At 41.9% G+C, this 12744-nt stretch overlaps 1 protein-coding gene across 1 annotated transcript in view; it reads right to left on the bottom strand.

Annotated features, from left to right (window-relative positions):
- Positions 1-12744, bottom strand: part of SERAC1 (serine active site containing 1) — a 51486-nt gene that overhangs the window by 12572 nt on the left and 26170 nt on the right. The window contains exons 9-13 of the mRNA XM_019550025.1: positions 11437-11565; positions 9377-9490; positions 7545-7707; positions 4246-4396; positions 2065-2206 (exon numbers count right to left, since the gene is read on the bottom strand). Of these exons, the coding sequence (XP_019405570.1) occupies positions 2065-2206; positions 4246-4396; positions 7545-7707; positions 9377-9490; positions 11437-11565 (699 nt within the window). The remainder of the gene's footprint in view (positions 1-2064; positions 2207-4245; positions 4397-7544; positions 7708-9376; positions 9491-11436; positions 11566-12744) is intronic.

Raw genomic sequence — 12744 nt, 5'->3', positions numbered from 1 at the left:
CCCCGGACAAGCTGCCCATGGGTCTGTCTTGCACTCCACCCTGGCTGGGCAGCACCAGCCCTTGCCCCTGCCCCAACCCCATTCCTTCCCTTACCGTGCAGGCCTCAATCTGTTCCCCCAGGTCTTACCGGCTGGATGCTGCTCTCCACACAACCACGCATTCCTAGCCACATGCATACTGTGCCTGTGCACATGTACATGGCATTTATCAGTGACGTTATCAGCTAGACTGACCCAAAAAAGCCAATTGCTGATAATGTCAATTTTCCTTTTATTGGTACTGATCCGAGATGGACCGATATATCAGTGCAACTCTAGAGAGAATGTTATATGGGTATCTGCCAAGTGACCAAAACCTAGCTCATCCATGAAGAGAGAGAGGGGGAAAAGAGACTGACTTTTTGACTATTTAAAACCTTTATTTTAAAAATATTAAAAACAAAAAGTCAAAATGCAAGCATGTGACAGTCCCAGGAACATGAAATACTTGTCATTAACAAAAAGCACTCAGATAACCAGAGACTGAAACCCTCTTTCCCTAGCATCCTTCATGTGATAAACCAGGGGTGCACAAATATTTGAGCCCGAAAAGCCACATGGGGAGTTTTCATGAGATACTGTGGGCAACGTTAGCACACATACCCCCTGCAACAACTCACCAAATCTCCCTATGTAGTATGGGGCTCCAGGCAGGCAGGGAGCAGTGTTAGAGGCAATGGACACAAGTTCTACAGGCAGGGGTGTGCCAGGAGTGGATCTCAGCTCTACCCTGGGCCCTGGCCCAGTGCTGTCACCACCCCAATATCCCAGCCTGGGGGGCAGCTCCTTACCCAACCACATGTTTCCCAGCCAGTTTCCATGTACAGCCCAGGATCGCAGGGAAGAAACAGCATGGGGCCCTGTGGGGTGGGGAGTGTGGGGGGACAGGAACTGGCCCAAATAGTGCAGTCCATGGCACTCCACATGGTGTTGAGCTTCAACTGCTTCTGCCTAAGGCACCCTGTTCTGTCCTCCTGCTCACACCTGCCAGCTTGGCCCTGGCCAGAGTGCACAGCCTACCTGCAGGGTTGCTCCCTATGAGGCTGCAGCCACTTGGGTGCTGCTCAGCTCCCCTTGCCTCCAGCAGTAGCTCCTCCTCCTTCCCCTGCGCCCCTGCTGCACCACTCTGGGTGGGGAGGAAGCTTCAACCAGGTGGCTCCTGCCCCAGTGTGTGAGGCTCTGGCTTCAGCTCCTAACTGCCTTCTACCCTTCGACTGGCTGCAAGAGGAGGAGCTGCCACTGGAGACAAGGGAGCTGAGCAGCACCAGGGCAACTGCAACCACATCAGGAGCACCCCATCCAGAAGCTGCACATGGCTGGGACCTAGGCCAGCTGGCACAGGTACGAGTGCAGCACTGGCTGCCCCAGGTGGGACTCAGCACCATACGGAATGCCATGGAGGCAACATGGACTAGATCCAATCAACTGGCCCATTCTCCCCCGTGGGCCAGATCTAATCAGTTGGCAAACCGAATTGAGCCCATAGGCCATATTTTGCCCACCCCCGGGTTACACATTTAGGATTAGCTATCTTCTACTTCACAGAGTGAACCCTTAATGGCTCAGTGCTACACAAACTGGTCTAACATTTGGTTGTAAAGTCAAGTGTCCTAACTCAAATAAGACGTTTTGCCCACACCAAGAAATAGAAGAACATTATCAGAGCTGGTCCCTGCAAGCTGATTTCTGTGGCTTTTCAAGGTCATCATTTTGACCTAGCTCAGCAAGAAATTGGCAAGAGAGAGGGAAAGGGGTGTAGAAGATATTTCTTCCCCTTTAACTGCAGATAACAATGATATCAGAGGTCTAAAATTAGCAGATATTCCATTTTAAGAACAATTTGTTCAAAAATTCATCTGACAAATACGAAAGAGCTACTTATGAAATCTGATTAGAAGTAACTTAGATTCAAGACAGGCAATTGCCAAGCAGTGTGACTCAAGGCTGTCTCTTTCATTTTCCTCTCCACCTGACTCACTGAAGAACAAACAGTAATCTGTTAGGAATTAGTTATAGTCTCCCTACCTTTGGCCAGCATTCACTATAATCTTCTTCCCCTTCAGAAGCCTTTTCATCCAAAGATGGGTCTATGTCTTGCTGTCTCCAGGTTTTAAATGCTGCTCCCATAAGACCATGAACAAAAAGTATGTCTGCTTTAATGGGCTGGCTGACATTAAGGAAAAAAATAAAAAGTAGGATACATATTATTTTAATAAATTACAACACATTTGCACAAAAACTTGTACCCTAAAGGATCCCAAAGTACTGCTTTTAATTGTGTATAATATCTTATATGTTACAGAGGACACACTTCACAAAGGGCACACACAACAAGATCTAAATTGATGAACTGCACAGAACACGTCAGGCTAGGGAAAGAGGAGGACATGAAAAAGATCCAGTACAGATGACATTAAACTCATCCCAGCTTTCTGCAGTCAGCTTGCTGCAATTGGAGATATGCAAAACAGGGAAGAGGCTGGTGAGTCACTGTGAGCCCAAACAGATACATTTTCAACTCATAAAATGCCTGGAAAATTGAACCAATACCTCCCACTCCCACAGCATCCAAAAGAAAATTGTAATTCTTATGGGACATTAGCCATACCAGGCCACTGAGTAAACTGATGATGTGATTTAACGGACAGAGTGAAAGAAGGGGACACCCCACAATCTCTTGGCAGTATCATTTAGCCTACATTAAGTAGTACTAACAAACTTAGGCAGATCCAGGATTTTAAAAAGAGGGGGTGTGGGAGCAGTAACTGGTGTTGCAAGTATGGCTGCACTCCCCTGCTCTTAGCATTCCTTCCCTCCCTCGCCCTCTCTACTTAGGCTTCTGTCCACTGTTACACTGGCCCAACTGCTCCTGCCTCATTCCAGCCAGGGCTATGGGGAGGTTGCATGGGAGCTGGGCTCATCTGGGGACAGTGGAGGTAACAGGCAGGTGCTCCCTGCTACTGCCTGCTCCCAGTTTGGTGGGAAACACCTGTGCGGACTGGGGAGGGAGAAGGAACTAACGTGCTGCTGCCACAGCCCCCAGCCAAGCCCAGTTCCCCATGCCACCCAGGTGGGGTGAGACAGGGGTGGCTTTGCAGCTCTCCCCACCCTCAGGCCAGTTGGGGGGCAGTGGCAGAGGCAGGTTGGGGGAATTAGGAATGGGAGGGGAGAGGAGATGCTACTGAGCATGGAGAAGAAGGGATGGGATTCTGAAGGGGTGGGGAATTGTTACCTGCTTGGGGACTCAAAAATTCCTGGCTGCTGCTTCTGCAGCATGGTCCAAAAGGGGGGTGAGACCACACCACTGCACCCCTTCTGGCTTCACCTGTGCTAACTTGCAGCCTGTACCCTGTGTCCCATTTTGAATCTTTCTACTGAGAGATAATTTCTTTTTCCCCTCTGCATTTAATACCCAGGCAAATTTGCATCAAATTTGGGGAGAAATGTGTCCCTGATACTACACCAAGACCTCTTGCCACTATTAATGTGACAAAGGAAATCTCTCACCTCCAGATACCCTAAAAAGGTGCTCATTTAATGGACAGAAGAATATGTTACTAGTGTACAGGAGAAACAATGGAAAGAAAGTTGGGGGGTGGAGGGGCCATGCGCCAATAAACCAGGTATGCCAGACAGCAAGTCCCTTAAGATTTTGCAAGAGCAGCAGAAAACAGGAACTGCACAGTGCAAGTGCTACTTGCACACAGCACAAATGCAAGTTTGTCCCTGCAGGGATGGAAATGGGAACACCACTGTATAGAATCCTGCTTACTAATATATGCAGTCCTCTCTGTCCACTACAATAGTACTGAGGACTTCCATTAATAAATGTCAATAGGACCTTCAAATATGACAATTAGTTTCCTACAGTGGAGGCAAATATTCCTTGGTTCCAAAAAACGGGTTACAAGAAGGCGCTGCCACTGCAAAAGGGCAGAGTCAAAGTTGCATTACTGCACTAAGAGTCAAGAAATTCTTTAACTGTACATTTCCTGAGTTTTCTTGTGGTAACAACACTTCTTTATGGGCATGAAAGAGGCTTCTCTGAGAATTTCCTAGTTTTAATTTTGAGGGACTGAAGTCCCCCACTCCGGAATGACAGGAAAAAAGAAATGTTACTGTTGTGCAGCAGCAACCCAGCTCCAGCATTATGAAGTATTTTGTAAGAGAAATATCATGTGATAGATCATAGCCCTTTCTCTTTACCTGCTACGATACTGTGGATGTAAAACATATACTCCATCTGAATACTTTTCTTGCACTGTATCCCTGTCCAGATTAGCCAGAGCTCTGGCTGCATGTGAAAACTGAATGACATGAGGTGACTTCATTACTTCAGCGAGTACAGAAACCCAACCTAGTTTAAAACACACAGACATCTAACATTAGTTGTAAATTACTAAACCTCTCATCTGGAAGAAAAATAGCAGAAATTTCATTGGTTTATCTCCTATTTGAAAAAAGGAAGTTTGCCAAAATAAACGTAAGAGCATAAGGACTGTAATACCAGGGGGAAAAAAACCCACAATCAATTTCAATCTAGCTTTCTGGTCTCTGACAGGAGCCAGTGCTGCACAGTAAAATATCTCTAATACATGGAATTGTATAAAAAATATCCCACACTGATGTGGTAGGCAATTACTCTCCAACTCCAACTGGTAATTTATGATCTGAAATTAGAGCACTCTTTCTCCGGGGGAGGAGATAATGTATCCTTCAGGTCTTCCCAGCACCTGCAAAAAAGAGGGAGGAAGGAAGGGTACAAAGATCCCAGGTCTCCACAAATAATGAAATCACAAGGAAAAGTAGGGCAAAGAAAACTTTCCCTCCTACATTTAGAGGAAAGAGAGGAGAAGAAAGACAGAGAGAGACTGGGCACATCTACAAGTGACACTACATCACCATAGCAATGCACTATGGCAATGTAGTCTCTGCAGGCAAAAACCATGATGCTGCTACTACATCGCCATAGCAACGTACTCCCTCGGTATAATGCATTGCTGTGGCGACATAGGAACTAAAAATAACTGTGCGCTGCTGGCATGTCACAGTACAGGCTTTTACCATGCCATCATTTATTACTCCCAAAAGGAAGTACTAAATGACAGCACAGTAACAACAGCGCTGTAGACGTGTAGATGCGCCCACAGAAACTTTCTTCCAGAAGCCATTCAGGAAGAAGAGGGTCTGTCATGTTGGGACTGGGTAGAAGGAGAAAGCTGCCTCTGCTTGCCAGTCAGGAATGACACAATGGGAAAGAAAACCAATGCTTGTTAAGGGACTACAACCATTTCTGACTTTAAAACCCATGGGTGTAAGAAGTATACATTAAGAACATTTTCAGTCTTTATGATCCCAAGGATAACCATGCTACTTACATATTGCTTGTACCAAAACAACTGCATGCATAATGCAAAATGTTGTACAACACCGTAACACAGTCTCAACTGCCCGCCCCACCCCCAAGGCAGAAACTTCATAAAATCTCATTGTTCACTGCTGTCTACAATATAACTCACATTCATATCTAATATAGTGGTTCTCAAGCTACCCCATAGAAAATGGCAAGTCTTACTTTTCATCCTATTTATTACAGAAAAATAATAGAACATTTTCTCTGTTGCAAAAAAGCTCAGAAAGACCACAGCAGGTCAAAATATTTTCAGCACCGTGGATAATTATTTGAAATCTCTGGGTTTATCTTGTGACTCATCTTTATACACCTAAAAGTACTAATATTGTATAGCATTCCATAGGTCCCTTAAAAGGATCGTAAGGCATGCTGATTAAGAATCACTGGTATAATAGTTATCAATCAGTTTGGACTATTAAGAATGAATGGCAAGGGAAAGGTTTATGAATATTAAAGCCTCAAATAAAAATATGAATCCCACCTTTGTCACAAGAAAAAAAAAAGGGACTGAAGACTAAAAAAAAAAGAAAAAAAAAGAAGCTGAGATTAAACCCAGAACTGAGCCCATTACAGGCAAACAGTTTGAAAACAAGAGGTTCAGAATAAACACTGTAATCAAGCAAACAAAGAAGAAATTTCTCCAATACAGTTTTGCACTTAAAAGATTAATTTTTAAAGCAATTTTTCTCCTTTAACGATTGTCCACTTTTTGCAAATAGATCACTGAATTTCACAAAAAATGCTTGTATCAATGGACTCACTGATTTCTCAGATCTTTGAAACCAAGAAAAAAATAATTTCAGTGGAAGAGGAAGATAAACAAAGAACAAGGAAATGTGGAAACAGTCAAATCAGGAGGCCATAACTGTTGGTTAAATCATAGCTTGTAAGACCCTGGTTGATGTTAGCTAAAGAATTTTTTTTTTTATCCCAACTATTTTAAGCTAATTTTGCAAAGAAAATCTGAAAACACTTTGAAGAGAGACAGTCAAGTGGGGACCCCACTTAAAAAGGAGATCAAATTGCAATTTACTTCGCCATCATCATTCTAATTGCCACTCAGGTACAGCTACTGGAACCTGAATAAGAGCTTTTATCTGTCGGAACCAGCTTCTCCCTTCTGCTCAATTCTGCAGTGAAGTCATCATCCCGGAGACTGTGATTTCACTGAGGGCGGAGCCTCACAGATTCTGGATTACTAAAGCATTGTAAAATTGAAGGAGAGAAAGAAAGGCTGCAAGGATGACATTTGTTTGAAAACAACTCTGAAAACAAGCAAAAATTACATGTCATAAGACATATGGAAACATAAATTAATTTTTAAAGTCAGACACATTTCCAAGGGGTGTGAAATGTGAAAATCCTTCTTAAAAAGATCATCAAATAAAATATGACTTCAGTTCTCTTTAACTCAATAGTGAAAATAACCAAAATAGTTGGATTACAACAGGAAGAACCTCCAAGCTTCTGTATATCCCTTGAACTCAAACATTTAGAGAGTCAGAAACAATCAAACAGTCAGTTAAGAATGCCTGCTGTCTCTCAGAGATCATAGCATGGATACATTTTCTACCATTTCCTCCCCATTTTTTCTTGTACTGGCAGCCCTTACAACAGAAGAAAGGTACGGAGGGCTCACAGGCTCTTTCTACTCTGATCAGCATCTTACCAGGACAAGCAGGTAATCTGTCCTCCAGTTCTAGATGAACAGAACCCAGCAGCTCTTCTATGGAGCACGGGTGTACTGTCTCTAAAATTAGTAAAATATTCTGACAGATACTGCGTCAGTATAATTGCAGGACTGGACATAAATTCTAGAGGGTGCTTTTTTAAAGGGAGTGGGAGGAAAGCAGAAAGAGCCAACAGAAGTCATTAGAGGTCTACTCCAAAACGAAGGAAGAGATGTACTTGTCAATTCACTCCCAATGGTAGAAGAACAGATCTACTTGGCATACTTACAAGAGAACACAACAGATAAGGAAAGATGCAACTTACTGGCTTGTACTGAACATTTGACAGAAGGACCAAATTCATTAAAAAATTCAAAACAAAAGCAAGGTATCCAGACTGCTTCCATTTGCTTTCCTTTTACCTGCACGCACTATGGATAAATGAAGACGTTCATCCAAAGCCATATTTCCAATTATGCGAATTATGTTCCTTTGTATTTTTGCAGAATCTTTACGGAGCTGGTATATCCTCTGGAGTAGCTGCAGGCCTCCTTTTGCTTCAATTTTATCACAGTGAGTAGAAACCTAGCATTATATAGTAAATACAGCAACCGTAAGTGGAAGCTGTGCAAACACCCAACTCTGCAAAAGTTCCCTGAGATGCTGTCAATACACAGAAGGCAGAGCAGAAACAATGCGTTACATATATACCTTGCATAGAAATTCTGCCTTCACTTAAGATTAGGGCTTATGTTTTGTGCAAGTCTTCCAGTTTAACAATTTATGACAAACATATCTTCCATAATTTTTATCATTTCAGTTTTTGAATGTCACAAACTTGGAAAAGATGCAAATGTTTTAGTACATGAACTATACAATCATTACATTTGGACAGCACAATATTGTGAAAGTGCTCAATGCCTTAACTGCCTACTCCATTTAATAGAAAGCAAGAATGCTCACTGCCCTTCACAAACAAGCATTAGGCTATTATTCTCTAGAGCCCAGGTCATTCTTACTAAAGCAATACGTCACTGGGGTTGCTTACTCTGCTCTCCATACACTATCCCTTTTCATTCAGTGAGATGCCATTATTTCTAATATGCTTCTGTCATCATTGATTTTCATGGCAGCAAAGAAGCCAATGTAAGCAGATGACTTCACATTCATCACCTCTACTGTAGACAACTGCTGCCGTGCAGGGACCAGCAATATTAAACTTTTTATGATAGTGCTGAGCACTGGGCTATAGCTGTGGTAGAAGCACTGGCAAGTTGCATTTGGCTAATTCCTAAAATAGATTCTAGTTCAGTAGATACTGCTCAGTATATATTCACTCAGCTTCAGATTTACACGCCTCTGAGCTTTGCTGCGCTCTTCTTCTATAACTCACATTGTTAGGGCAGACATTGCAGGGCACTACTGTCACACACCGTTCCACATTTGTTTTTCTTATATAGGCAAACAAACATTCATTTTTGGGAGGCATGTTATACAGATGTTAGTTCTTGATTGCGAGGTTCTTTGTAGAGGTAGAAATTCTGGGAGAGGGCGTCATGTGATTAGCCAGAGTTTGCTCCCCACCTGAGTCTCAAATTAAAGCCACTTAATAGGACAGAGTTGTTCTCCAGGAAGGAAGCTTTAGTGTTAGACAGACTCCTGAAAGAAGGGACTGCCTGCTTGCTGCCTCACCATCCTAGTTTTAGGACTGATATGTGCTTATACACAGGACAATTTAAACTTTTAACCAGACTCACATCACCAATTATCTCCTTTGCAGAGCAGCTGTCCTACAAAACCTTGGACACCTGCTACCACTCAGCAAAACGGGGACACTGATCTCAGCAACAGTGATGTCAGGCTAACTGTAGCAAGATCATCTCCATCAGAACTTAAGGGTTGAAGCTCTGGAAGAGACATACTGCACAAGGATCTCCTCAGGAAGCCTGTCCCTGATTGTCTTATAGTTTTACTGGGTAACTGCCTCACTGGAACAACCTCTTAGAGCCTGTCACAAACCTGAAAGATCCATGCTGATGCCAAGCACATGCCCCAGTTCCTCCTGGCCATGGGTGCCATGGAGAAAGTCTTAAAAGAGGCTCCACAATTTAAATACCAGGGGATTTTTATGGAGCTTTTTGGGAGGAAATATCATCCAATGGGAAATGTCCATAAAACTGTACAAGTTTCCCACTTCAGCCCCACTAAAGCATGCATCCCACTCTGTTAACATAACACTTTATCCATGTATTACCTTCGAATGTTGAACTAATGCTTGTAAACAGAAGAGTTCGACAGTCTCTGAAGGGATTTTACTCAGAGTCTCGCAGTAAGGAAGTCCATTTCCTCCAAAACACCACAACCCCCCCTGAAATAAGAATCAATAAGCATTACATTAATCTCAAATGGTTAAATGAGAAGTTCTTTTCATTTGCTTTTTCATAGATTTCATAGACATTAGGGCTGAAAGGGACCTCGGAAGATCAAGTCCAGCCCCCTGCCCCAGGGGCAGGAAGTCAGCAGGGGTCATAGGATTTTTTTGAAAATGTTCAAGTGTCCCTTGGCCTCTAAAACTGGTATAGCAGTTACTGGTGTGTATGCATCATGTTAAAAAAACAACCACCCATACATACTGAAAAAATGGACTGTCTAGGGAAAAAAAGAGACATCCTGTTAGATTAGCAGTTTATATCCTAATAACTACAAAATAGAATAAAAGAACAAGCAGGATTTCCATTTGTATGATTATAATGATTCCTTTTCACAATGCTGACCTGCTGTGGTCTGAGTTTTTCTGCAATAGAAATTGCTCTATTATTTTTCCATAGTCAAAAAAATGAGTGAAAACTAAGATCTGGCATCTTCCTGAGAGCTACTTTGAATTTAAGAAAGGTTGAGAACCACTGATTGAGACCAATGGCCACTGACTGAGAGAGACTTGAGGAGATAAACATGTGCTCTCCCTCACTTATCCATAATCTATAAAAGGCTAATGTCATGCCTAGGGCGGTAGGATCGGCCTGGTGTGAGGACAGGGAAAGCTTCATCCTTTCAAATTGTCCATAACAAAACATTCCTACTGGTGAAAATGCAGCATATAATTGTAAGGAGAAATAAAGCTTCTGCTTTTTTAAGTCTATGGAAGAAAAATGTCCCATAAAAGGCAAACATTGTTATTAAAAAGAAGACTTTGATCATTCTATTACACTGCAATATAACAATCACTGTTTACAGCCCATAAGGATAGAGTAGGTAAAAATATTCTGGGGTTGCACTTTATGTTAAAGACACCATTATCCAAGACAGTATGATAGTATGATCCTGTTTTATAGATAAGAACGAATAGAAAAAAAATGCATGTTAACGTGTGGTTCTCATTCTGAAAACTCTCTCTGAAAAATGGCCTTGAGGGGCTGAATGTTATTCTCTTGCTCTAATTTATTCTACATTAAGCATGTTCATCTTACAAGTGTTTATCTCCTCTTCCACCTCCTGCCAATACCAATCCTGAAAATAAAGCTAGGGAAGCAGGAGCCAGGTCAGATCCCTTCTGGATTGTACAACTTTAACAATGAAAATTCCTCAACTGTAGCATTTCTACTGCTATCAAGCAAGCCAGGAAAGAATCTAGTTTGCTTTACTTCAGTGACTTTAATTCTGTAGTGCTAACAGAAATAACAAACAGTAAACTTCTTTCCTTGTTAAAGTCAGGGAGATACGAGTCACATACACATAGACAAGTGTCTTGACAAGCAACCTACCATTTTTAGTCACTAGCAATAATTGCTTTAAGTGACCTCTCTAAGCCCAACTAGTAAATTAGTGGATTGAAACTCAAACCATTCCTAGCTTCCAGGTCCAGGCTCAGAGCTCTGAAGCATCTTGACTCCTATTACCTGGACACTTCCATATGGATGGTCATTTCCAGACGATAGTTACATAAAATTTACAACCTTAGAAGCATCTCCAGGCTGTTCTCTCACTTGATTAATAAGGGTTAACAATCTCAGCAATAAACATCACTGAAATAAACAACAATAAAATAAAATGGAATACAAATATTGTTAAGAGCACTACAAAGGGAAGTAAGGCTTCTATGTAAACTGTTAAACTATTTACTTAGAAAAGGTTTAACTTCAACCATCCTCCAAGAATAATACTACAAAGGTATTTTCTCTTAAGAGAGCTCAGCTGTGTGAAATATGTTCCCATTGCCCTTGAACTTTCCAGACACTACTTGCTTTTTTTCAAATATTGATAAACCATATTAAAGAACAGAACCTAAGTCATGAAATTCTGCATTTGAAAGCTCACCCTTTGAGCAGCAAGAGTCTGACTGCTTTCTCGTAAAGCCAGAGATGTGAAGTACTGGACACACTGGTCAAGATCAGTCTGAGGTAAAGATACCAGCAACAATCGGAGCTCATCTTCTATAGCATAATCCTATGATAAACACACACCAATAATTGTCAACATAATATCCTGCTGCATATGGAGAGTATGTGAAAAAAATAAGAATCTGGAGCAATGGAAGTTGTTACATGAAGCAATGACATAAAATAAAAGCCTAGTTCATGTGCTCTGTAACCTAGAATTATTAGTTAATTTATTATTATTGGTGGAAAAGTCAGTCAATGAAAGTCAGGTTTAAATTTCTACATTTAGGCCTTATTCTGTTCCAAGAGAAAAAAAACAAAGGAGCAGTTCTTATTGACCCATGTTACAGAAACTGGATAAATTAAGCTTGGTACAGCCTGAAATTTAACATGGTAATCCCCATGTAACTAATGCTGCAGATTAAGGAAGTACAATTTTATTGACCAACAATAACAATAACATCATAATTAAGAAATAAAATGATGGCATTGCAGGTTAGAAATATATCAGTTACCACTTCTTGAATTCTATACCTTCAAAGTATTAGTGCAAATATTAACTTTAAGAAAATCTACATAACACCCTGGCCATGGATGGGAAAACACAGTTACAGTGAAGAGAAGTTAAGTGAAGTACAGTGAAGGCCAGAAACTCACAGCAAGGATTAGAAGAAACGCAAGCTAAGGGGCAAGGCACAAGATTTAGAGTTTATGACTAGTGAGTTCCAAGCCTATACCTGATATTGCTTCCATGCGTATCTGGCTCATTGTATTTACTTATAAAGTACTGTGAAGAAGAAAAGTCCTTATCTATAATCTATCATATCAGAAGATGTAATGTGTCCTGATTAATGCAGGTCCTATACTTCAAGAGTAAGACATGTGGGTACTGGTAGACCCATATAATAGCTCCAGGGCATGCAATTATTTTGGGCAGATGGCCGCTTACTGAGTTTTGGCAAGGTGTTGAGGGACTCACCCTACGAACACACGCACACTGTTTCTCCCTCATTACACACACACACACACACACACACACACACACTCTCTCTCTCTCTCTCTCTCTCTCTCTCTCTCTCTCTCTCCCTCCCTCATTGCACACACACTCTGTCCCTCCCTCATTGCTCTCCCTCCCTCTCTCACTGCATGGACGCAAACACACACACACCCTTCTGTTCCTGGCCCCAGGGTACCAGCACAGGCCCCATACTCCTGTGGTCTGGCCATGCAGTTGGGTGCCACATGG

This window comes from Crocodylus porosus, unplaced genomic scaffold (assembly GCF_001723895.1).
Source record: "Crocodylus porosus isolate Cpor-Errol unplaced genomic scaffold, CroPor_comp1, whole genome shotgun sequence".
NCBI lineage: Eukaryota > Metazoa > Chordata > Crocodylia > Crocodylidae > Crocodylus > Crocodylus porosus.
This window is presented reverse-complemented; position numbering and strand designations above follow the sequence as displayed.